At 39.2% G+C, this 27,616-nt stretch overlaps 1 protein-coding gene across 1 annotated transcript in view; it reads left to right on the forward strand.

Annotated features, from left to right (window-relative positions):
* Nucleotides 1-1,114: 1,114 nt before the first annotated feature.
* The window catches only part of cdh2 (cadherin 2, type 1, N-cadherin (neuronal)), a 44,955-nt gene continuing 18,453 nt past the window's right edge, over nucleotides 1,115-27,616 (forward strand). The window contains exons 1-3 of the mRNA XM_082146784.1: nucleotides 1,115-1,334; nucleotides 4,417-4,525; nucleotides 26,812-27,020. Coding sequence (XP_082002910.1) covers nucleotides 1,287-1,334; nucleotides 4,417-4,525; nucleotides 26,812-27,020 — 366 coding nt within the window. The 5' untranslated portion in view covers nucleotides 1,115-1,286. The remainder of the gene's footprint in view (nucleotides 1,335-4,416; nucleotides 4,526-26,811; nucleotides 27,021-27,616) is intronic.

Here is a 27,616-nt window from a genome sequence, read left to right on the forward strand (position 1 = left end):
TCAGTGGAATAAGACATCACCTGAGCAAATCCCCTAATCAAGTTTCAGCACTGTCATAAAATCCATTGACATTGTCAATTCACACTATTTAAGATTCACAGCATAAGACAGGCATAATTTTTCCCATCTGATACTCATGAAATTTTTCCCATATAAAGCCAAATTGGCTTATATTGAGTTACTTTGTCAGGATTTATTACACAGGTCTCTGGAATACTTGATTTTAATTGGTCATTCAGTGATCAAACATTCTGTCTAACTGACCGTTCATCTCAAAAAACAATGTTTACAATCTATGCTCTGTGGATTCTACAAATAATGTTTCATGGTTTCCAAAATATTCCGGTAACACTTTAGTTTAGGGTCCAATTCTAACAATTACTTATTAGCATGCATATTACTAGGATATTAGCTGTTTATTAGTACTTAAAAAGCACATATTAGTGCCTTATTCTGCATGATTTTCTGCATCCCTTATACCCAACACCTAAATTTAACATCTACTAACTATTAATAAGCAGTAGGCTAATTATGAATTTATTTAGGCAAAAGTCATAGTTAATAGTTAGTTATTGGTGAGAATTGGACCTTAATCTAAAATGTGACCAGATACACTCTGACAGGTTGATCAGGACTACGGTGACATTAATTTGTTGTAACACTTCTCGGTCTCTTCTCACAAAATAAAATAATTTCAATATTCCATAGGCTATCCATATTTATTTGAGCTTCTTAGCGGTCCTGATCACCCTGTCAGGTTTATTTTGCAATCATGACCGCTTACTGTACATTATCTCTTACATGAGGTTTTTAACAATGCTTTCAGAAGTACTACCACAACATTAGGTTTTCAAAGTAGCCCACCAGCATGAGACATGCACTTTAAATCCAGGAATTCTCGGTCCCTCTTGCCGATTTAGTGGGCATTAAGGGGTTGGGGTGGGGTTAAAGAAAGAAGATCTTCCTTTTGTTGTAGTGAAGGAGGCGGGGTCTTGTCTTCTGTGTCTTCCGGAGGCTGAAGGGGGTGATAGAAGGAAAGGAGCCCCCTCTCCGGCGCAGTACCACTAAGCGTGACTAGAGGGCGCCACTGAGTGCGCGTCTCTGCCGTAGAAGTGCTCGAGCGAGCGGAGCGTCAGTACCAGACCGAGAGCAGCACGGATCAGTGCCAGAGAGAGACGGAGGAAAGATTCTGTCGCTACATGCCGCCGCTACCTTACGGAACATTATAACGCAGCGGAAAACGGCCTAACTCTATCGGTTTCTTCACAAAGGACGGAATTTAAACGATGTACCGTTCGGGAGGCGTGATGCTGGGGCTTCTCGCCGCTCTGCAGGTAAAATGAAGGGTCCGAAAAGCGATGTGCGCTCGATCGGGCACGAGCTGTGCGTTATAGCGATGCTGCTTTATGTTTGGGGTTTGGCGTGTACGTAATTGCTATCATGTATAGCCTACTCTAGATGTTAACTGTAGAGCAATTATTTATGTGCATGTATTAGTCAAAATACAAATGAACACTTTATGTTAGTGCCAGCATATTTAAATAGGGCGTCAGTGTCTAGATCGAATTCAATACTAACGGTTTTCTGATGGTATCGAACGGTTAAAGACTTCATGTCGCATCTGATTTTCTTCGAATGCAATTCTAGACAGTTTTTATTATGTTATCATTGTCTCCCAGTTATTCACAAAAGGTTTAGACTCTGTGTGCGATGTTTTTTTTTTCTTCTATGTTGTATAGCCGTTGGATTGTACTAGCAGCCCCGTTCAAACCGTCCCGTGCTGAACCGGAGCCAGTCGCAGATGAATGCGGGTTTTCAAGCGAGCTTTTGCTTCTTTTGGCTCGAGATTGAAAAGTTGCCCTCGAGGAGGTGAATAGGTCACAATGGTCCCTTTACGAGTGATGAAACAAATGTTACAATAATCAGTTAATGAGCAGCTCATTGAGGCTGCCGCGAGGCGACTGTCCTCTTCCGCGGACTCGATCTCTTTTAGATGTGCAAATGCGAAATCTCACGGCGAACAACGGGTCTGTGCGTAACCCAAATATGACAAATCACTCTAACCCGAATCATCGAGCGGTGAAATGAGTCGTGCTGTCAGGTTTTTGGGTCTGCTGCCCTCTGAATTGCTGAAAATGCCGAGTCCAGCAGAATTAACATTTGAACGTCGTGTTATAGTTCAATCACACTCAAATGAGGAATTACTATAGCAAATTGTTAAGTTATGATGGAACTAAACGTTTGAAATCTGCATGGCAATAAAGTTAACATTTGGCCATGAGCCATTTGGTCCGGGTTTCAATGTTTTTATTGTATTTGTGGACTGCAGTAGAAGTAGCAGTCCTGCCCAAGTAAATGTCTTATTGCGACAAGTTTTTTTTAAAGTGCAACAACAATGTCGCATTTTACTGTTGTTTGTGTGCGTGTTATAACGGTCCCACATGTTTAAAACCCCTCTGCTGTTTGATAGCGATGTCCGCTTGGTGAACGAATCAATTTGAGTCGAATCTTTCAAGTGTGTCATTTGAACCGATTTCGTGAGCGAACTGAGCTGAATTGTTCTCAAGCGAACAACTGAATGATTTATTGAATCGTCACGATCCTGTTAAAAAATTAAACTTAGGCTACTGGAAAGATGTTTACAAATGGATTAAATGCCAGTTTAGTCAATTCACAAACAAAGTTGGTTAGATTATTAAATTTTTTTATAGAAAAAACGTTTTCAGCCAAGAGAGCCGAATTATGTTTGTATAGTTTGTAGGCTATAATGTAATACAAATTATATAGGTTCTAAATGGCTTGATGTTTTGAATCATGACTGCAACAAACTCAAGACATGACATTGTAATAAACAGACTTAATAATAATAATAATAATAAACTATTAACAGGAATGTTTCGAGCACAATACACCATGCTGCTATGTAAAGAACCAAGTGATGGTGTAAAATAAAAGCTTTTTAAAAAACGGTTCTTAGAAGCAAAGTGTTTACTAATAAAGAATCACTGCACTTTTTAAAGATGCTTTTTAAAAAGTATTTTAATTATACCACAAATCTCATTGTAATTTATCTCAGGTACTATAAATTCCTATACTGACAGTGTCTTTACACGATCGCCATTGGCTTTATAGCGTGTGCTGCCTCTGATTCTTCATGTCAGCAGGGCTGCTGGTGCGGCTCCATCTAGAATCATTCGCTCTGTGTGGATGTGCAGAGGCAGCATATTGCTAAGCAATTGCTGACAGGACAGTTTAAAGTCAGATTTTCAAACACACCCCATGTAGTGCCAGCTTTATATAGGGGCTCTGCAGATACACCAGATGACGACATCAAAAAACGGAGCAATTATAGCTCATGGTTGATGATGATTTTGTTAGCACAAAAGCAAATGTTTGATTGGTCGTTGTGTGTAGGGCATTAAGTCTGCATCCACCGAGCTAACAAATTAACATGTTTGATTAATTGACTATGGGGCCATTAACAAACACAGCCAGTCGTCTTCTTCAAGCCTCTGATCTTATTCCAACACAAAGAGGCTGTTTCACAGTGGACATCACCTTTGATCTTCTCAAGCATCCTTTAAAAGACAAATTCACCTATTTGCCTACACAAAGATTCAGACTTTGTGTGTCATATCAGCTCATGCTATTAAGACAGAATGACTCAATGCTGGTGGTTTATTTTCTTATAAGACAAGTCAAGGATGAATAAGTCTTTGTCCTGCCTGGTAAAGGCTAGGTGTGCTCGCCTGTTTTAAACGTAAGCCATAAAGAAGGGGTTTGTGACTTGTCGCCGGAGTGCTTACGGCAGCTGCACAAGTGTGTGTTTGTGTTTTTATGTGATAAGTGCTCCACCAGACCACGCCATTCAAGGCAGAGTATGCGTAGCCTGGTCAGTTCTGCTTTTCTAACGTCTCGCCCTCCTGACCTCATCAGTCTAATTACACCCACCTCAAAATAACAGATGCCCTGGTGCCGGAGGGTGGAGGAGGGGAGATAGAAACCCCTCGCAATCCTTTGGGGAAAGCAGAATGAAGAAAAATGGCATAATACAAAAGCAACCCGGTAAATCATCACGCAATGAACCTTATTTAATTTCGCCGATCTGCTGCAAATTAGCGAGTAATCGGTGAAAAATACAATAGCATTGCTAATTTAAAGAGTTGATTTGGAGCTTGATCGATGGACTCGGCGGCTCTGGAAAGTCTCGTCGCTGTGCTTTTCTTGAGGTGAGTTCTGCCTCATTTCCTCTGTTTATGGTGAAAGAGCGTGATCGTTATGTCCATCGATTCCTCTCGGGATTCTGGATATTTGGCTCTCGCCGCGGTGGAGGTTGGCTCGTGCTGAGGGACGATGTTTATTAATCACCATTAATCGGGGGATTAATTTGTCTGGTGCTTTTGTGTTTTTTGGCAGGTGGCAGTCCAGGGCACGGGGGCAATGCCATGTCAACCGGGCTTCACCGAGAACGAGTACAACGTCATGACTGCCGACGTCATCACCGAGGGACAATTTCTTCTTAAAGGTAAACAAAGATGTTTTCTTTGCATTTATTCTCGTAATAAATGCAGATCGAACATGTGCAGCAAAACGCTCCCTCACCATGCTTCGGTTTCCACCCTGATTCTGTTGGGAAGAGAAAGAGAGAGGGAGGATGGGGGAAGGGTGGGCTTTATGTGTGTATGTGAAAGAACGAGAAGGGGGAGGGGGTTAAGTGTTAGGGTTGATTTAGCGGGGGGTGTTTATAGAGGGGGATATATGTGTGAGTGAAAGAAAGGAGCTGGAGAGGGAGAACAGCTCAGTGTTTTGGTGGAATGTGTTTTGAAGGGTCACAGTGTGAAATATTTGGGGGGCTGAATCACCCTCCTCCGCCGTGGTTGAAACCCCCCTGTCGTGATCGATAGCATTGATTGGACCAGTCCGTATCTATACAGTCAGTCGATGGCACAGATCCCAGTCAGCCATCTCAATACAATCTGTCAATCCGGCAGGGGCCACATTTGTGCTGCGGCTGTAAACTTGGGAGGCCTTATAACATCCTCGCGTCCTGTTTAATTATGATGTCGTAAAAAGGCCATAACTACATGTTCAACATTTCCAGTAGATAAACTAAACTAATCCACCAGTTACAGCTATGGCTCATGATTCAGTCTAAATATTTGATAGCAAAATTAGTGGTGCACCGAATTTTTTGTTTGCTGATTACACTTTATTTTAAGGTGTCGTACATTGTACTTACTCAAATAAGTACTGAGTAATATTAATTAACTACATGTACTTACGGTTTGGGTATGGTTAGTTACTTGTAATTATTAAATCATAATTTACTATAGTATAGTAAGTAAATTTTTTGTTTGCTGATTACACTTTATTTTAAGGTGTTGTACATTGTACTTACTCAAATAAGTACTGAGTAATATTAATTAACTACATGTACTTACTATAGAGTTACGGTTTGGGTATGGTTAGTTACTTGTAATTATTAAATCATAATTTACTATAGTATAGTAAGTACATTTTTTGTTTGCTGATTACACTTTATTTTAAGGTGTCGTACATTGTACTTACTCAAATAAGTACTGAGTAATATTAATTAACTACATGTACTTACTATAGAGTTACGGTTTGGGTATGGTTAGTTACTTGTAATTATTAAATCATAATTTACTATAGTATAGTAAGTACATTTTTTGTTTGCTGATTACACTTTATTTTAAGGTGTTGTACATTGTACTTACTCAAATAAGTACTGAGTAATATTAATTAACTACATGTACTTACTATAGAGTTACGGTTTGGGTATGGTTAGTTACTTGTAATTATTAAATCATAATTTACTATAGTATAGTAAGTACATTTTTTGTTTGCTGATTACACTTTATTTTAAGGTGTTGTACATTGTACTTACTCAAATAAGTACTGAGTAATATTAATTAACTACATGTACTTACTATAGAGTTACGGTTTGGGTATGGTTAGTTACTTGTAATTATTAAATCATAATTTACTATAGTATAGTAAGTACATTTTTTGTTTGCTGATTACACTTTATTTTAAGGTGTCGTACATTGTACTTACTCAAATAAGTACTGAGTAATATTAATTAACTACATGTACTTACTATAGAGTTACGGTTTGGGTATGGTTAGTTACTTGTAATTATTAAATCATAATTTACTATAGTATAGTAAGTACATTTTTTGTTTGCTGATTACACTTTATTTTAAGGTGTCGTACATTGTACTTACTCAAATAAGTACTGAGTAATATTAATTAACTACATGTACTTACTATAGAGTTACGGTTTGGGTATGGTTAGTTACTTGTAATTATTAAATCATAATTTACTATAGTATAGTAAGTAAATTTTTTGTTTGCTGATTACACTTTATTTTAAGGTGTCGTACATTGTACTTACTCAGATAAGTACTGAGTAATATTAATTAACTACATGTACTTACTATAGAGTTACGGTTTGGATATGGTTAGTTACTTGTAATTATTAAATCATAATTTACTATAGTATAGTAAGTACATGAAATAATGTCAAAATAAAGTGTTACCAAAAGTAGTTTTCATTTAGCTGAAAATAAGAGTAAATGAATTCGGAATGTTGTTGATTAAACCAGTCATTGTAGAGCCGCCCCGCAATATTTCAGCCGAACAAATTTGACATATTGCTACTCTAGCATCATTTTTCAGTCGTGGTAAAGTGCATCCACACTGCCTACTTGTTTACATCCATATATCTATGTAGAGCTTATAGCTTATAGTTCTGTGGATGAAATATGTCAAATGCTGAAACAGTCAAAACACTTCTAATTAAACGTTTGGTCCCTCAAAAACAATTTTGGCCGAAACCGAAAATGTATTTTTTTTGCTGTTTCGGGAGAATAGTTTTGGTTGTATCACTAAGCAAAATATTTTTGTCCCAAAGAGCCAGGGAGTTGTTCTTTTTTACTTCTGTATTACTTGACTTCTAACAAGTGACATATTATTTTTACATTTCCATATCGTTGACTTATTCATAGGTTACCGTGGAAGAGCGAGTTGAGGAATACGAACAGACGGTCGCAAGCTGTAGCTTTGTGCCTCTTGAGGTCTATTTGCGAACTGTGGGACAAACACACGCACATACCTGTGACAATTAAAATAAAAGTGATAACACTAGCTTTAAATTTCACACTGAGAGTCAACATATCACACTCTGACAGGAATTTCCCAAGTGTGTGAGCGTGAGTCAGGAACTGCTGATGGCCGAGTTGTATTGTGCTCACATAGACCAGTCATTTGATCTCACAGTTGACTCACTGATTCACTTCCTATGTCCTTTTCAGTGGAAAGGTGAGCTGTATCGCATTGACCATGCGAACACAAAAGCGGCTCTCGTTTCATTACCATTTCGGCCTGTACGGTTAGCAAGTCAATGTGAACTCTGTTACGCACAGTGCCTTTTGCCAGTGGACACAAGAATTTGCTTTCTATCTTCATCCCTCCCCCTTCACTCTTTCTCCATCTCACCCCTCCTGACTGAGGACTGGGTGAGTCTCTTGTTAAACATGAGGTGGATGTTTTGTGTCCCTGACATTCATTCATCACATCCTTTTTAGGCAAATGACTTAGGGATGAAGACTTTCTCTTCTCCCCTGCAGCCTCTCTTTCACTCTCTCTCCCCCTCGGTCCCTCCTTTTCTTTTTAAGTGGGACAGAGGAATGTACAGTTAGTGCTGTCTCACTGAGCCCACTTGGTGATTCGTACCCAAAGAATGTGCTTATGCAGTCTTTGCAGCGCTGAAGGATTTTAATTTCCTTCCTGTGAGTCTGGAAATGTCGATAATAAAAGTAAAACAAAAGTAGGCTACTTTTTTTCCTGTCGAGTATTTATTATGTTTATATATATTTATACATGTCAATTGAAAACTGCCATTGTTGCTAAGTAATAAAAAAATCAAGGCATGTTTTTCTGACTTATTTTGCATTAAATGAACACAAGTGAGTTATTTACTCATTTTCATTTGTACAGACAAATATATATGGATAGTAGTAATCAGCAAAGCTGAATTTCAGCATCATTAGTTTTCAGTGTCACATGATCCTTCAGAAATCATTCCAATATGCTGATTTGATGCTCAAGAAACATTTCTTATTATTGTCTTTATGGAATGGACAGTTTGAACTGATTCATGGAAATAAATCAAACACACCAAGTCCACCTGAGACATTCAGATTGAGAAACGAGTTTAATTTAAATAGTCACGTTCACTTTTTTTTAATTTTTAGGAAAATCATTGTGTTATCCAAAAATATTCATCCATTGGAAAAAAAATTGATCATGAATATTCATGATATTGCACAGCCCTACATGCCAGTAAACAATTTTTTTCCCTTTTAGGTCTCCTAAGCCTCTTCTCCAGCTTTCATCTGTTTTTCTTTTCCACATATAATTCTCCCATCTCTTCTGAACAGAGATAACGCTTTGAAGTTTAATACAAACTTGTTTTACTGGAGGAGTCATTTTGTAACTTTTTTCCCCATGAATTACCTTACTCAAGCCTCTTTTAACCGCTGAGTATGTGTACTCCACGAATTTCTCTCTCAATCTGTGTCCTCCTTGTGTTCACAGGAACTCGTTTTGTACCTTGTTTGATCTGTTTTAAAACAGGAGAGAGCAAATGATCAGAGGAAGATGCAGTGGGTGAGAGGTGATTACCGTATTGGCGTGCACACATCACACCAAGCCAGAAGGCGGTGTTTGTTTTTGAACACTTCCGATCAGAGCGAACGAAACACAACTTTCCGCTCTGCCTGTTTTCTGTGAACAAGTAAAAGAAAAGAGCTGAAAAAACAATAATGAGTCAACACAGAGAGGGGGGAGAGAGAGCGACAGAGACAGAGTGGCTTTTTTGTCTGGCCCATGTGGGGGCTGTTGGTCACTGAGATTGACCAATCAGAATGCGTCAGTGAGGTCATCAGCATGCGGTTCACTGCCCCTCAATGGGCTGACTGAGGTGGAATTAAAGAACGGTTACGGGAATACAGAGAGCAAGGGGAGCGAGAGAAAAACAGAGAGAGAGAGAGAGAGAAAGAGAAGTAGAATTGGGAGAGAGGGGGGTGGGCACTCCTGGTGCTTTGTCCTTTCAGTGTTTTTAAATTTAATATGAAGTACCTAATGAGCTGTCTAAAGATTACCAAGCATGCCATTGTCTTATTTGTTCAGGCACCGAAATTCTTTGTTGTGTTCATATACATGTGATAATGAGCTGACATTTTTAATTAACCAAAAAAAAAAAAGACACCAAAAACCTTAAAACCCCGGCTGAGAGGAAGCTCTACAGGAGTGGATTGTTCTCTACTTAGTTCACCACAAAAATTGGAGTCCCAGAGTGCAGTTCAGTCCTAATTCGCCCCTTTTACTTGAGTGACAGCGCGAGTCACCCAGTTTGGCCTTTGCTGTCATAGTTTTTAAAGATCACATCGCCAACAACTGCGCTTTCTGTCTTCATTTAAAGAGATAGTTCACCCAAAAATGAGAACTGAAATCATTCCAGACTTATGTGACTTTTATTTTTCTGTGAAACACAAAAGATATTGTTTTGAAAAATGTTTAAGGGGTATAAAAGTTAATGGATCCGTTGTTGTCTGAAGAAGAATGAAACTCATACAGGTCTGGAACTACATGAGGGTGAATTAATGATGACAGGATTTTCATTTTTAGGTGAACTATCTCTTTAAGGCTGGAGAAATGTGCACGCATGCATCTTCACGATTCTTTATGCAACAGGAGGACGGACGTGCTTACTTAATGACCGTGTGGAGAGGTAGTCTATGTTAAAGAGGTAAAGAAGAACGGATGAGAATAAAACGTGACCTCTCTAAAGCCTCAACCTCTGATCCGCATACGGTCAAACCTCTGAGCTTGACAATCCTTCTCTCTTTTTCCGTGTAGGATTTAGCCACATGGACTTCATTACCCTAAATCGATCTGGCAAAACAAAGACCCTAAGAGTATTGATTAGAGCATGCATATGTGAGAGAGTTGGTGCATGTGGGAAAATAAACAAAGAAAAAGAAAGAGAAAGAATGGATTCATCCTTGGGTTGTGAACCTGGGAAAGACAAAGAAAAAACCTAGACCTTTGAATGTTATAGTTAAATATAAATTTCGGGTGGTCTGTACCAGACATACCAGGATTACTGTGAACCACGATATCCGGCACTCTCTCATTAGTGTCTGTGTGTATGTGCACCTGTTAATGTTGCGTTAAATCGCTGTACAAATCTCACAATGTTTCTTTAGTCAGCTGGTCTCAAGGTTTGGTGCCGCAGGGGGAGGCGTGGAACCTGTCCAGTGTGACATCAGCCATTTCGACTGATAATTTTAAAGTAGTACTTTGCTCTAACACACAAGCTGTATTTTCGAAGAGTAAAGAATGACGTCAGCCAACTGTACTCAGGCCATGTTCAATGGTTGTCATTGGCTGCTCATGGAGCTGGATTGTAGTTTTGGCAAAGCTTACGCAGGGATCAACAATAAGGATTTTTTTCTTTTTCTTTTTTTTCTTTTGGTGGTGTCCCAGTCGATCAGATTTGCACTTGCCCTGCCAACATTTTCACTGGTCCCACAGCAAATAAGATTTATTTTTAGTAGCATTTTAAAATGTGTTAGAAAAACAGTAATAAAAAATCTGTACATTACAATTAAAAATATATTTACTATAAAATATGAAATTATTAAATATACAATATGAATATTTTTAATTTCAATATTTGTAGTAAAATTATAATTAAGAACATCATTGAAAACATTACTGATTTGTTTATTATTTTGAACCCATTCTGACTTTTATAAGTTGATCACAAGTCAAAGCTTAACCATGGTTTTAGAAAAATATTAATGTAGCCTAAGTATACAATATAAATATATAATGAAATATAAATGTACTATACAATATTAATATAAAATTTGGTACATAACATATATAGTATATACTATAAATACCTAATAATTTTAAACATTTAAATCAAATACAAATATTGTTTTGATGACATAATAAAGAAAATGCAGAACATTAATTGAAAGCTAGCAGCTTGATCTGTTTATTTGTCTATCATAGCATTAATAAAGTCATAGCATTGCCTTGGTGAGCAGAATTCAACAATCATGTTCAGTATGTCACACAAATTTTTTGCAAGGCATAACAACACTTGATTAATGAACGTAAATGTAGTGACAGCGCAACAGTGGCCCAAAAGAGCAAGAGACTGTCCTGTCCACTGGCCCGAAACGCTCTCCCACTGGGCCCAGGGCCGTCTTTATTGTTGAACCCCTTTCCGAGACTGCTTGAGGGTGTTGGAATACTAAGCAAAGACAACACCAAGTCTTTCTGTCCTTCTCTATCTGTCTCTCATGTGCACGCGTAAGCCCCTTTTGACTGTTGCGGGATTATTATTGGATGCTTTGGTGTCATGGCAACTGTCTGATTCCATTCTTTCAGGCTTATTGTTATCAGAGGTCAGGTGACCCAAAAACACTGTTGTCTCTAATTTTGTGCTTGACTGTCACACGCACTCACGCGCATGCTTACAAACGGACTACGCAAGTTCATACGGGATGCCCTAGTTTCCGTAGTAATAATGGATTCCTTCCCACTGTGCTATCCATATTGGTTCAAGAGGAGGGGTGGAGGGAGGAAAAGAGAGAAACAGAGGAGAAAAGGGAAATATGGGTGTGGTTTGAGTTTTCATACTCGGAGGATTATTGATCGTTGAACAGAAGGCATTTTAGACATCATTTAGGCAGTAATGGTGTTTAACCGCAGGAAACGGGTAATTATGTGGCATGTATGCTAATCACAGTACCCTATCGGATCGCTAACCCCAGCTCTGTTTCTGAGCGTGTTTATGCAGCACTGGCTGTAAAAGGCAGTTTTTTTTGTGTTTGGGCCTCACTGTGTCATCGTAGGCTGACCGCTGCTAAACAGAGCCCGCGGTTCAGAAGCCCACTGCTCACGATCTCTCCCACACACACACTGGTCAGCGCCACTGACCTCTACGTGCCTGAAGTTTGCGGTTGGGTGCATGCCTGGGTGACTGTGTTCTGGAGCGCTGTGAGAATGCGGGGGTGGCTGAACTACACTGAAGTCTGGTTTCAATCATCAGGCCGAGTCAGGGGCTTTTGGGGGAGAGGATGATTGAGAGATATGAAGGTTAGATCCAAATGTTGGAGTGGAATGGAGAACACAATGTAATATATATACTAAATATATATACTTTTTTTTAAACTTTTTTTAAGTTTTAATATTGATATGTATATAATTATGTGTGTGTTATTATTATTATTGTTATATGTATGCAATATTTATTTGATTTTGTACAATATACTTTTTAATATATTGTTTATGTTTTAATTTTCATATATTATCTATCTGTATATAGATAGATAGATAGATAGATAGATAGATAGATAGATAGATAGATAGATGGATAGATAGATAGATAGATATGAAAATTAAAACATAAACAATACACACACACAGACAAATAGGGTTATTATTATTTTATTTTTATATTCACAACAAATAATTTATTATCTCTCTCTCTCTCTCTCTCTCTCTCTCTCTGTATATATATATATATTTTTTTTTTGGTATCTATTTGACCTATCTATTAAATTCTGACCTATTTTTGGTATCTATATGTGTTTTTTAAATGTTGGTTTAAGGTTTTAATTTTCGGATATATGCAAATAAATGTTTTTTATTACCATTATGTGTAAAATAGTATACATTTTTTGGCAATTACGTCTCGTCTTGTTAATTATTACACAAAACTTCCCTAAGAACAATGGCTTAACTAGTCTTTTTTAAATTAGGTAGTTTTACACATAGCTAGTTAGAACAAAGAAAACAGCCCGAAAGAAAAATTAACAAAAACAAATGACTGGACTTTGTCTTTCTTGTTCATTTTAGATGGTGGTTGTGAATTTATGAATCATTCCTAAATCCAGTTAGTGTGTCGCAATGACATGGAAAGGCCAATTATGATGTCATCAATACCATCCCAATGATTCAGTGTGCGAATAAACAAAACACCACCATGCTAAAACAGCCCACTGAATGGAGCGATGCTTTCCTCCCTATTTGTGTGTGTGTGTGTGTGTGTGTGTGTGTGTGTGTGTGTGTGTGTGTGTGTGTGTGTGTGTGTGTGTGTGTGTGTGTGTGTGTGTGCGTGTGTGTATGTGTTTGTGTATAAATGCGCTCCTATAGCCGTGATCTATTTCATGCTCTGCCAAATCTCTCCTTCTCCCATCCTGCAGAGGGAAGATATGGGACACACACTCTTAGCGTACAGTTGTGTGTGTGTTGGATGGTTTAAAATGCCTGGCAGTAGCTCTTTTAATGCTTTATTAGTGTTTATGTTGCCTTGACTTGTGGCGCGGACGGCTACCGCGGACGTGAAGAATGCGAGTCGACGCACTTCATAGACACACATTCCAGCGAACCCAGCAGACGTTACCCCGTCTCCGTCTCGCCACCCGTCCAAAACACCCTCCCCCTCACCCCTAATCTGGCTGGTATTTGTGTTATTCTAATCTTTATCCATAAAAGGTTGCGGCTGTAGACGTAATTGTGCATGAGTGTATGAGCTATTCAGGTCTAAAGGCCGTTTATTTGATAATGGTAAATGACGGGTTAATCCTGTCCTAATGGCATCTGACAACAGCACTGGATTTCCGTTTTTCACATATGCATGTGTGTAAATATATAAAGACATATAATGCCACCAGAGCCCACCGGTTGTAAGCTGTAAGTACCCCTACCCTCCAGCCCCCCGACAATCAGGATAAGCCAAGATCGGCATGTCTCAGACAAATGCGTCATTTTTTCCCCCTCTGTAAGTGTGTGTGTGTGTTTTTACAGGAGTGAGGATAGTCTACATCTGAGAGAGGACAGCTGGACTGGCATGTGTCCATCGCCGCTCAGGTTTCTGCAGTATAAACGCTCTTGTCCCATCATTATTACACCCTTCCTCTCGTTTCCCTTCTCCTCACACCTCTGCTTCTGCTATCAGCTCGCTCGCCTGATTTAGGTGTGTCAGCAGCTAAGCGAGAGAAGAGAGTGTGAAGTGGAATTCTTGCGTTTCCCGTAAGATGGAGGGATATATTTAGATCGGGGTAAAGCTAGCATGACCTTAATACAGGACAATGGATCACAGCTGTACCCGATATGGGTCCGCTTTTTTAAATGCACACACGCACAATAGGAGAGGAAGGAATGGCGATTAAAATGATTTCTCTAGTGTTTAATGAGAAAAGACATTAGCTGGCACAGGAGTTAGCGGGTGCAGGAGGTGATAATTGGACCCGCTCATGTGACTTCTGTTCTCCAGCTTAAAGGAATAGTTCACCCAAAAATCATTTACTTACCCCTAAGCCTGTGTTATATTCTTTGGTGAAACACAAAAGGAGATGTTAAGCAGAATAATCAAGCAGCTCTTTACAATGAATATGGATAGTGGTTTGTAATGTCAACGCATTCCACATTCACAAAAATCATAAGAAAAGTATCATTGTAGTTCATACTGGTTGTTTACTGTATTCTAAGTAGAGCTGCACGAATCTGGATAAATTGAAAATCACGTTTTTGTTGTTGTTTTTTTCCAATAGAGATCATGATTATTCCATGATTCTGAACAGACAACTAAACAAAATAACATTTAATTTACTAGAGGTTTTGACAAAATGTTAATTGCAGCAGTCTATTTAAAAAAAAGTATTTATTTGAATGAGTTGTTTTAAAAAGAAAAATTGGTTTGAATGAATGATTCAATGACTCAGTCATAAGTACTTCACTTGTTTCTTTACTGGATGAATCAGCCTTTTTGAACGAATCTCTTGAATGAATGATTCAATGACAAATACATTTTTTACACCTAGTGGCGTAACGATGTAATCAATACAACCGTTATTTGAAGCATCAATTTGCTTTCAAAAAGTGATTTGCTCTGTTTTGATCGCTTCGGTAGACATCAGTGTTTATATCCGAAATATAAAACTTTTATCCCAGTACTTTTGTGATAATTTGAATATTTGTAACACATAAATAATCATACTGTGGGGTTGAAAAGACTGTTTGTGAAACTGTCTCATACCTATACATGATAGCTGCTTTCTCTGGGTCAACGGCAGCGCAGATTTGATTGATCTGGTGTGATTTTGTAGAAGACACAGGCGAATCATTGTCATTTAGGAATGAGATCGTGTGGGTGCTTGAATCGAGATTGCGATCTTTTAACGATTAATCCTCCAGCTCTAATTCAAAGTATTCTGAAAATGCAATATTTTCTTCATTTAATGGTGGGTTCCAACCAACGTTAAAAGATGCATACTGCCATATTTAGGCCTAAATTTAAGATTTATGTATTTTAATTGCATATAAAATTTCCATCCATTTGGATTACACAGTTTTTAACGTAAACTACCGCAATAAACTTAATGTGATGCATATTTGATATTTGTCTTAGATGAAACAGTTAAATATGCCAGTCAGCTTTTCATAGACTCATCTGTTTGTTTGGGAATAAAAAAATATTTTATATGTGATTTGAACAAAAAAATTAAAAAAATTACCACTGATGTCAGTTGATACCAAAGTTGTCACGTCACAGTTTCATACCTGAGTTTAAATGTTTCATAATAATCACAGTAAATATAGTAAACACCTTTCCAAGATAGGTGAACTGACTGTAGCCATATTTGATTTGTGAGCCTGTGGTGAAGGGGAAGATTTTCAGTGAATTATACGATCTGTTCCTCACACAAATCATATGGCTTCAGAATAAGACTTACCGGTATATAGCGCACAAGTCATATGGATTTCTTCAATGGTGTTTTTGGGAGTATGGCATTATAAATCAACATCCATTTTCACTGTATGATCCTTATCTATGTTTCAGTGATGAAATTAAGAACGAAATGCTATGACGGTGAACAAATGATTATTGTATTCTCATTTTCGAAAGAACTGTCCCTTTAAAACTACGGATCTGTCCAGCTTTGCTCAAAGGGGCCATCTCAAAAACTTACAGCGCTGACATCATCTCGGTCTGTCTCCCTCCGCCTTGATCGTTGTGTTTCTCTCTCTCTCTTTCTTTCTCACTCTCCCACTGCCTGTCTCATCATGATATTCCCGTCTTTGTGTTGTATTGTCTCAGCCTTTCCTTTGAAGCATCGTTTACTAGTGTACGCTCTCGCGGTTTTTACACTCAGCCGTTCCTCAAAGGAGACAAGCTTTTGTGTCTTTTGTTACATTCTCCATCTCCCCTGTTCTGAGCCCCACTTTTATTCCACTATCACCTTTCCGTCTTTTATTTTCACGATACTCTATCACCTGTGCGAATGCCACAGTTAATGTGGCACCGCCCATGTGCTGCAATGTTTTAATGTGCATATCTATGCTAGTCGAGCGTCGCAGCTACATTATTACAATCTTTCCCATATGGCCGGAGAGGTGAGGGAGTGGGCTTCCCTCAAGTGAGATTTATTGGCCCCATATTGATGTCCTTAGGCGTTGCCGATTGATTTGACACGGCCGACATTGTTTTGCGAGCCTGGGGGGAGGTGTTTTGTAAGAGCATGAGGCCGAATGAAACTCTATTCCGCCCCTTTGCAAAACCCTTCCCTTTTGCTCCCGAGCTGGAGGCCTTGGGGTTGTCAGGGGCGACCAGCATGGCGCTAGGCAACCTGGCCTAATTCGTCCCATTTGGCTGAGCGTGGTTGCGCAGGGAGTATTGTTCCTGAGTCAACAAAAACTAGCCAGGCACGAACGTGACCTCACAGCCAGAGGAATCTTTGGCGTCCACTACAAATCAAAAGCGTATGCTTGTTCAGGATGGATGTTTGATAGTTTTATCTGCGTGTTACATCTGCACATAGTTATGTAATTTGAGAATTTTGAAATACATCTCTTGCTTATTTTTCTTCTGCACAGTTGGCGATAATCCTGAGGCGCACACACACCTCCCGGCACTCGCACACATATCAAAGTACTAAGTCCGCCCTTGTCCGCAATACTGTATCCCACTGTCTCCCCAGCTGTCACCATTCACACACACAGAAGCTGACACACTTGTGCCAAAAGACACAAAATGCATTTGTTCTTTCTTCTGACAGACGTTTAAATATGCGTGGAAGTCCACTAAACCAAAAGCATGTGTAACTTTATTCTTGACATTTGCTTTTCTGCACTCACAAAGACAAATCGGCAATGCGTTCACGCACACACACTCCTCCACTGCGGGCTTGGTTATCTGGGTCAGTGCCTGTACAAATCTCATTACACTCCAGTCTGCCATCCTGATGCATTATGGGTAATGTAGTTCTGACCTAGTATTAGAAATAACACATCAGGCACACGCATTACTTTTTAAGTTCTTTCTACATGAGATTAGATTTGCTTTTAGCATTTGTAGTTGGTACACCCTCCCTTTGCCTTTAAAAAGGTATCGAGTGTCTCTCAGAGGAGCGTCGATAAATGAAAGCCGATCCACCATTGCTCATTTTGCACTATATGTGTGTGCGCGAGTGTATTTGAAACCTCTGTAGGCTCGCTGGAGTCCTGTTTCACACGGTCTGCCTGTATCGTTTATACACCTGAGGACAGGTACTTCACTTCCTCACACACCCTGTTCACTCTGTATCTCTATTTTTATGTGTCCACAATAAGGATGTTTTATCCTGAACTGCAGGATCTAATGGGCATCTGTTCTGAACAGGAGGTTATGGATTTCTACTAGCCAAAAGAAGAAAAAAAATCAATATCTGCAATTCTACACCCTGGCCACATCCGAGTGCGATTGGGAGAGTGCATAATAGACAATGTAGTTCTTTAACAATTTCGTTTGCATCGTATTTGAGTCTCATCTGAGAGCTATGCAGATTTTCTCATACGAAACTATCGTTCCCTCAGGGTTTACCGTGATTCTCCACAACAATGTTTTCTGGTTTTGTTTTACAGCTTGTCTTTTTGCTTTTGTCTGTGTGAACGTACCTTTATTGACACGGTCTATCCTCGGCTGCTGTGTGTCAGATGAAGAGATCAAAGAGGAAGAACCTCTTAAACAAATAACGCCGGGATGCCAGCACACATGTTACGCACACACAAAAAATGTAATCGGGGCTTGAGCTCAAATCACTATTATTTTCCGGGGAACTCAAGATTTGAGGAAGTCTAATCCTGCTTTTGTCTTCGTTTGTTTGCAATTTGCTTTTTCAATCTGTGCTTTCTAAATACAGATTAAAAGAAGTCGTGAAAACATGCGCTGTCACGCAGGTACATACAAATACACTGGCATGTGTTTTAGAAGAGGCAGATTATAAAATCTGTTTGTAGATTAAAATGACTGTTTTTAGCAAGGTGTATAACCACAGGCAGTCAAATCTGTTAACACACACACTGCTATTTCAAAATCTCAAAACGGAATTCGGTTTGTTGAGCAATCTTGGTAAATTACAGTATCATCTGCGTTCAGCGCTGTGAGAGAGAGTGCAGATGTTTGCAATTATTTGCTGTTTGTTATTTCCTGTCAGTCTTTGTGATACACAATGAAGAGCAATTACAGTGGTCAACGTTGCTGACCCGAGGGAGTCTTCAATCACTCACACACACACATAATCTGGAGCCTGTGTAATCCCCTCCTCCCTCCATCTACCTCCAATTAATGAATCCTGTGGCTTACCATCCATTTTACATCAAACTCGGAACACTTGTGCTGAAAAGTGTGTGAGTGTGTGTTCACAGGTTCACAATTGCCCAGTAAATGTTTCTCTTCAAATGCTTTATATACTATAGCCTGTATATGTTTCTCTGTTTTCCAGGATTCAAGGAATCAAATCATCTGAATAATGTGTTAGTGAATGAATCCATACTGTAAAGGTCATGGGAATTCATTGGTCAAAAAGGAAGGGGAAGGGGGAGGGGGAGGGGGTGGCTGTTTGTTGATCTTGTGCTTTAAGTCAACATGTCATTTTTTGCATTTACTTATTTCCTCCTTTGTTACTGTACAATAATGAAAGAACCTCTCCCTAAATTACTGCACTAGTTCTTTCTTTGTAATGCTGTCCATTCATAACACTGCACTGCTTTGTCCTGGTATAATGCAGTATAGGTCAGTGTGTTTCTGTTGTGTAGCTGTCAGACATGGTTCTCTCACTGCTCTTCTAATCTTTAAAGTAAATCAGGCTGTGTCCACCATAGACATTGAGAGGGACACATTGATATTCGGATCAATATGGTTTCAATGAACCGTTCTTTAACTTGTACATTCACTCCAGTTTGGATTCCGTTCTTACTTCAGATCATACCACAGTAACCAGACCACATTTAAGAAATAACAGCAGCAGAGTGATGCTTTAAAGACAACATTAAATCAAACTTACTTTATTAAAAATATCCATGGTCATAATGTGCATTGGTGCACAGTGTTGAGAAGAAATGTGCGCTCTCATCAAATTGTAGGCTTCTGAAACATAACCAAGGCCAGGTGCAAAAGAATATTAACTTAATATCATTACTCGACATGTTTTCACTTTGCATGTTCCAATCAAATACTAATAGATAAAATTCTTTCCTACATTACTGCCTGCTGAATGCTCTGGTTCACCCTGAAAAACCCTCGTTACCACACTTGAATATGTTGTGAATGTTTTTTTGTGATCTTTAAGTAGGCCTTTCTGAAACCCTAATATTCCTCACACATTCATGCTGTCTTAAATGTGAGTACTTTATCTGTGTAAGTGTGTGTTGGAGACATGAGAACGTAAAAGATGCAGTGGAAGAAGGTCGCTACTGTAATGTCTGTCCATTGACGCGGCAAATTTTGTGACCCAGTCAGCGTCCCCACAGGCAACGTTGTCACAAAAGCAATTTTCTGGGTTTTCAAACCCAAATAATAGTAATTGTCATGGACATTTGGTCACACATTATAATAGGCTCCATGTTAGAGTGCAATTATACGAGTAAATATAAAAAGAAAGTCATGAACAACATGTAATATGGAATTATGTAGTTTGTAATGAATGCTAGTGCAATTAATTTGTTTAAATGTTTTCATGTGAATTAGCGCAGAAAAGATGGAGCCATTTGCTGTGACAGTCTGGTGTGTTTAAAACAATTTCTGGTTAATGGTATGAGATTATGGTATTGAAATGTGTCTAATGTTCTAGCAGGAATATTGAGTTTAACTGCTGGACTGCATTTATAAAGGCTCAAGACGTGCTTGACAATTAGTCAGAGGCCGTATACATTGGTTTATGTTTTGTAAAACAGCATTTAGAAGTGTTTTTTTGTGTGTGAGGAGGACAGACAACAGTGGAATGCGCTGCCCGCTTTAGGTGCTCAGGATCGGGCTGGCGTGGAGCCCCTGCCATATGCTGCATGTGTGTGTGCTTTAGTATGTGTTTGTGTGTGTGTGTGGCTCTGTGCACGGTCATAAATCCTAAGTCCTTGCAGACACCACCAATCTAGCGAGGTCAGAGGTTAAAATGGCACTGCACGCATGCGTACATACACAAACACACATGCAAAACTGCATGTCGCTTAAAAAAAATATGATTGAAAAAATAACCTAAAGGCCCTTAATGCTATTATGATGCAGAATGAATAATTGAGTTTGTCTGTGACAGAGATTATCCAGTGAATGCCAGAAAAAAAAGATTTTTTTCCCCCCCTTCTGCATTCAGTATTGGACATTTTATTTGTGTCTGTTTTGGAGGTGTCAGCTGTATCGCCGTTAATGGTTAGAAGCTGACAAATTCTCTGCATGTGAAATGTGGTGGTGTATTGTTGTACTCTGCATTGTGGTATATATTTTATTAGCATTTAGCATCCAGCAGGTAATGGACAAAACATAAACACACCTTCTAGTGCAAAGCATTTGCAGAAACTCAAAATTTGCATGTAAATCCAAAATATTCAAATGAAGATGTCCGACTTGTTAGCAGAGAGTAACCAAATGGCCGACCCATACAAAAATATTCTGTGGTGCTTCAAAATACCATGCCAATAACATGGTACATGTCCAGGGCACAACAATAATGATGCATTGTCATGATATTTTGCACTTTTTAAATATATAAATGTTTTTAGGCTTTAAAAAGTTAATCATTCTTTATTTAATTCAATTTCTTCATGTGTGGCATCACAGGACGCCCAAAAAACATTCTATTACCAGGTTTATTATTTCAATCGCCAGTAGATCCAACAGTAGGGATTCATAGTTTAGATTTTTACTTGAATATATTTACTGGCTCCACTATTAAACAAAATACATTATATATTTAACACTATACTAGTAAAATGTTGTCATTAAAATATGTGTTTAGGATTAAAACACTAGCAGCTATATTGTAGGCTATAAGTTTTATGTAACTCCATTAAATGTTAATATTGTCTTAAAATAAAATAAAATAATTAGATGGTTTATTATACCACTTTAATGAAACTCATTAATAAATTCATAAACACTCTTGCTGGAAATTGATTTAGCCTATAATTTTCAACACATTTTTACAAAAGACGAAATCAACTCATTCTCACAATGATAACTGTACTTTACATCAGTAAAATTCACAGAAAGCCTTCTGTTACACTGACATCACATTCGTGTGAGAAAAAGGTACGAGGCAGAAAATAAGTTTAATGTCGCTGTTCTCTCTACATGTATTTATCCGAGCGCGCATGCATTTGCATGTGATCAAGTCATTTAACAGGTTGAGATTGAGCTTAATCAGCCGTGAGATTTACCATGTTCTTTTGATCTGAAGTTTAAATCTGAACAAATCAGGAAAGAGACGAGATGATATTTTAAGAGGGAATGTCATATTATCTTTCTATGTTTTATTTGCTTTGTTTGAGGAGAAACAGCATGAGGCGAGTAGATATGGTGTGTTGTTAGTTGTACTTTTGGATCAAAGGCTTAGATGATTCACATTAACAGAGGAACACATAAAAGCAGCTGTTACTCACCATTATAACATTTTGGCAACTAATCAATAGCCATTGGCTCATTATAGGAGCTACATATTGTTCTGGTTTCAAAAAGAGATAATGAATCCCTTTATGAGCTGAAAAGCTCTAACAGTTTAATGTGCACTTTGGTTTTCAAATTGATTTAGGTCCCATTGGTGCATTTTCTCAGTCTGCGTTTAGGTGTATATGTGAATGTGTCTGTCTTTTTGTGTATTTTTGGCCGTGGAAGTGTGTACGAGTTAAACCGAAGTTGCCATGCCCACCGAGGGATGTAGCTGAGCGATGTGGCCATTAGAGGAAGCTCACCCTTAGAAAAGTCATGGAAAAAGGGCAATTATAGGCAGGCGGTACAAAAGACAGCTCAGCTCGGTGCGGAGTGGGGTCCTGAGTGCCACATCCATCTGAATTCTTTCACAGGAAGGCTCAGTATGTCTCGGAGACCATGAAACCCCAAACTACGACATTAAGACAGCTATTTTATGCTCTCTCATGGGGGTGGTGGGCTAAACAAAACTATTTTTCCATTACTTTCCTCATTTATGTCTTGCTTCTACTAAAAGCTCACACCAGTTGTAGCCGGCTCGTATTAAAATGAGCTAAGAGTCCCATTGGGAGGGAATAGCGGGGACATTTTGAGCGGTAAAGATGTGTAGTTGGTGTTGAATGCTAAATGCTAATGGCTGAAAGAGATTGCTTACAGAGCACATCACACCTCTGCTGGCTCGTCAGCTTGAATGTGCGCATGTGGCCGGGCCCTCGTTTGCAAAATATACAAGATAGTACATCTTAAAATGAAAATGATGTCTTTATTTACTCATCCTTATGTCATTTCAAAACTGTATTTGGATATTATTTTCTGTGGAGCGCAAAATAGACACTTGTTATGCAACTCTTGTCATACTACAGCAGTTCAGCTGTAAACTCAATAGAAAGGACAATAGACCCTTTTACAGCCCACGTGATCAAATAGTTGCGCGCGCATTTTGGCAACGGAAGTGGTGTTTTTCCCCACTGGCTCTAACGTGTTAGCAACTCCGAAAGTTTATCAAAACGGTTTCCCAGCATCAAAATGTCTGGTTGTTGCGTTTACGGTTGCACTAATCGATATTCCACCAAGGGGCTTAAGTTTTATATTATTCCGACAGGATCACAGCCGTCTCAGACGAGTGGCTGCAGGCGATTAAACGTGTTGATTGGAGCAAGGACATAATAAAAAATACTCGCGTCTGTTGTTTAATCCGCTCGCGTAGCTTGACACGCTGCTGATTCTCTCCATACTTCCATTGCCAATATGCGCGCGCATACGTCATCATTGTGTACAAACAGTAAAAGTGACGTGTCCAAGTGACGTGTTCAAGGAAAAAAACTTTTAAATAGTCATTTTGGTGATCAAAGATTAGGTTTAAGGGATAAAATGATTGACTACAGGGGGATTTTAAGATGAGCTGGAATATAGAGCACAAGTCATATTATGGATTTTGGGGATTTTTTAAATTTTTTATATTTTTGTCCTTTTTGGAGATTGACAGCCTCTGATTACAGTGCACTGTGTTGGACAAGAATTGCATCACAGTTCTTCAAAGATTTCTACTTTTGTGCTTCAGAAGAAATAACAGCATGCAGGTTTGAAACGACATGATTGGTGAGTAAATAATGGCAGAATTGCTTTAAATTCTCAGTTCCCCTTCAATCTGCCTCTTAGAAATCATTCTGGTGATTTTGAAGAGACATAGTGAAGGGCAACCGACGCTCGTCTTGCTTCTCAAACACGTCTGTGGTGTCTGATCACCTTCTCACACACATAGATGCAAATTCATAGACACGCATGCATGCGCATATCAAGCCTCTTAAATCTCCAGCTTGCATTTAGCACTTTGACAAATTATTTTCCATCTCATTGGTCAAGGTGACAGAAAATGGATTGTGTTTTTTAATTGCCTCTTATTTAGATTGTATCAGTTTATTACAGATAAATCAAAAACTTGTTTGTCCCCTGATTTTGTAGCTAACGGATTGAATATTGTATGTCATACATCCTACATCATCAATACCGTACAAATAACACCAGACATAAATGTCAGACCCTTCGGTATGGACAAGGTTGATTAATATCATTGGGTCAAGAATATAATAAAAAAAACGTAACTAGAGAACCTGGTTTGTAGAATAAAATCTAAGCTGTTCTATTTATCCTAATCATATTGCGGTTTGAAGACCAATACATGCACTCATTTGTTGAGGGCTTTGAGAAAATACACACAAGCTACCTCAGAGTTTGCTTAAAATAATTCAGTCATTTACCTCTGTCTTACATTAAATCACCCTGATAATTAAATCAATTTCCACTGTTTTGCCGTAACCGTGTTTACTCGCGAGACGTGATGAGTAATGCGGCTTTTACTCGCTGCATTAAGCCGAGTTTGCAGGGATGCGTAAAGAGACTGCAGACGAGAAGAAAGACTCAAATACACTGGTTTCTCTGTTTCATCCGTTAGAAGAGCAGCATTCGGTAATGGAAGGAGACAGCGCGGTAGACATATAGCGCTACACCCTCCCCCCATCCTCATGAAAACTGCACAAGGAAATGCAGCTGCAGGCGAAACTGGTGCAGCCATCTAATAAAACGTACTCGGTGCACTTCGTCAAGCTAGACTGACACACACACACACACCACAAGCACCTACCTCGCACCTGCCGAGCAGCAGATCTTGTGCCACCAGGGCAATCGCGTCACATTAAACGCATTACTCCGTGATGGTTACCAGCGTGCCAGGGGCCATGAAGACGAGTGTTTTAATTTTGAAAAACGAAAATTAACAACATGGGAGGCTCTTTACGCAAGTAATGCTCAAGGACGTCGGGACTACCAATATTAACAATCTGATAAACGTAATAATTGCTCGCCCCCTTCAGCAGGTCTTTATCTAATAATCAGGACTAAGGTCTCATTGGTTGCCATGTCTAATAATAGTGAGCGATTATTTTAGCCTACTGTAATACCCTGAGAGGTCCTCGCATAATAAATGGTGATTAACAAGAGTGAAAGGTGTAATTTACCTACGGACGTGCGTAATTGCTATACGGCAAATCTGCTTTTTTCCTTGCACGTATGCATGAGAGCAAAGAATCGCAAAAAACAAGGTAACACACACACACACACACACTGAGAGCGGATTGGTAGAAAGCCACCTGTGAGAGAGAAATTCATCTGTGATGAGGAAATGTAGCCTGTTCTCGCTGGTGTGTGTTTCTCTGTGAGAGAAAGGATGGAAATTTCCATGGAGATGGAAAATTGGCTTTTGCACCATTTTTATATTGACAGTGATAGCAGAGAAAGGACAGGAAGTGTTCGGGAAGCGACATGGGCTGAACTTTTCCTGCATGAGAATAATGGTTCAGTGTGTTGCTGCTAAGTTAAGGCGCAACTGTATAGTTACAGATTTGGATGTCGTTTTTGATCATGGCGATGTCCATTTTGCTGACATACGAAAGAAATTATCTCTGCTACTGATGTAAATTATATTTATATAAGTTGTCATATTTCAGCCTATATCATTTTTCTTGTTGAAAAAGATCTGATTCATTAATTCGGGGAATCAGGCTACAATTGTCGTACTGTATGTTTTTGATCCACTAAAAAGATTTGGTTCATAAAGTCATTTGTTTTAGAATTGGACTACATCGGTCAAGTTATGTGTGTTTTTGCGTACAACATTCAAGGACTGCAGACTAAATTTGTGAAAAGTTAATTGCTATTTGAGGAAACATGTTTTGCTGTGAAATATTTGGAGAATTTAATTGAAAACTCCCATTTTAAAGTAAATGTTAAAAATGTACTGTGATATAATGAATAGCAGATAATATGCAAATATTATGATATGCAAATTGAGCATGCATAGTCTGTGCATGTTTGCATCGAGGTGGCCAACATTTTTGTATCATACCATCCCTAATGTGCTTACATGTGTTTTTTATGAATTGTTCATGTCCTCACAGGACTAATGAACAGTAAAATGAATCCCTGTCAGTAATCGTGCGTCCAATAGAGCTATATACTGTGTCACGTTATCGTTCTGCGAGAAATCACATGCGCCGTCCACCTGGGCTGGATAATGAGATCTGGCGTTCTGCTTGAAAGATGAAAAATGTCAGACAAATGAGCCCAGTCAATACGAGGCTTCTTGCAAACAAATGCGTCCTGATAGGAGAGCAACCCTGCGTCTCCCTCAGTTCTGGGCGTGTAATTGTCTGTCTGTGTTCTCTAATTGCTGCATAATAAATAAAGCACATTAATTTGTTTATGTCTGTACTTCTAATGCGATTCCCTCCAGTGCTGTGCCGCAGATATCTCTCAACTCTGCTTTTTCTCAGTTTTCTCTCTTTTTCCCTCCCCTCATCCCTCTCTCTCTTTGTCTCCTCGTCCTCCTGTTCCTCCACTCCTCAGCACACCTGGGGGCCTGCAGGGGATGTCTCAGCATGAATAATGTAGAAGTGCTTCAGAAGTTGTACCTGCTCTCCTTTCCTACCATCTCTCTCTCTCTCTCTCTCTCTCTCTCTCTCTCTCTCTCTCTCTGTGTCAGTGCGCACTTTCCATCTCTCACTCTCCTTGTCCTCACTTTTAAAACCAAGTAAAACCATTATTCCCTTGTGGAGGAGCGGGAATGTGATTTCCTGTGTACTTGTTTTTTGCACAAAAAAAATCCTGTTTGCAGTTTAAAAACAAAAACAGGCTTGCACTCAGTCCACTCTCTCTCTCTCTCTCTCTCTCTCTCTCTCTCTCTTCTACAGTGGATTTCGTGGATTGTGGCAGAGGTTCTGGCTTGCGCTTCGAGAGCGGAGACCCCGCGGATTTCCGGATAGAGGCCGACGGGACGGTTTTCGCAGCGCGAACACTGCAGCTTTCTGACGGGAAGGGGCGGAGCTTGGAGATTAAGGCCAAGGACGTGAAGTCTCAAGAGCATTGGCTGGTACACGTCAACTTCACCCAGCCCAAGCAGGTAGGAAGTAAGGCGCACTCGCACGTTAACACAGGGAACGGCAACTGCGTGACTGCAAAAATCACAGTAATTATAACTGTGTCAGATCGCTAACAGCGCATGGTGTTTCCAAACTAGCCTCACGCTGCAATTACACCATCAAAATGCCATTGTGCGAATGTGAGCTCACAAAAATGTCTCTCTTCATCCGAGGGCCTCTATGACAAAGCCAAAGCACTAATAAAACTATATTAGAAAATTAGCAGAGCACTAACACGTTGATAGTAGGGCTGTAATTAATGTTTAACGATGCTAAAGAGACATTAAGGCTGGAGGATACATTAGACAGTGTGGATCTGGACCCTCAGCTTGGAAACACTAACCATATGTCTCATAGCCCTGCCTTCTGCTCAGAGACAGGGCGAATTTACTCTTTATTACTGACTCACACATGGCCACACACTGCCGCCAAGGGGAAGGAGGACGAGAGGAGCCAGCAGGGGATGAGAGCAGATAAAGGCAGAGATGGTCGAATGGTTATAACCAAGCAACATTGGAAATATGGTGATTTTAATGAGCTTTTAATTTGGCCATTAAGTTTTCTAAAGAACGTGTCA

This window comes from Leuciscus leuciscus (assembly GCF_965113295.1).
Source record: "Leuciscus leuciscus genome assembly, chromosome: 19".
Taxonomy (NCBI): Eukaryota; Metazoa; Chordata; class Actinopteri; order Cypriniformes; family Leuciscidae; genus Leuciscus; species Leuciscus leuciscus.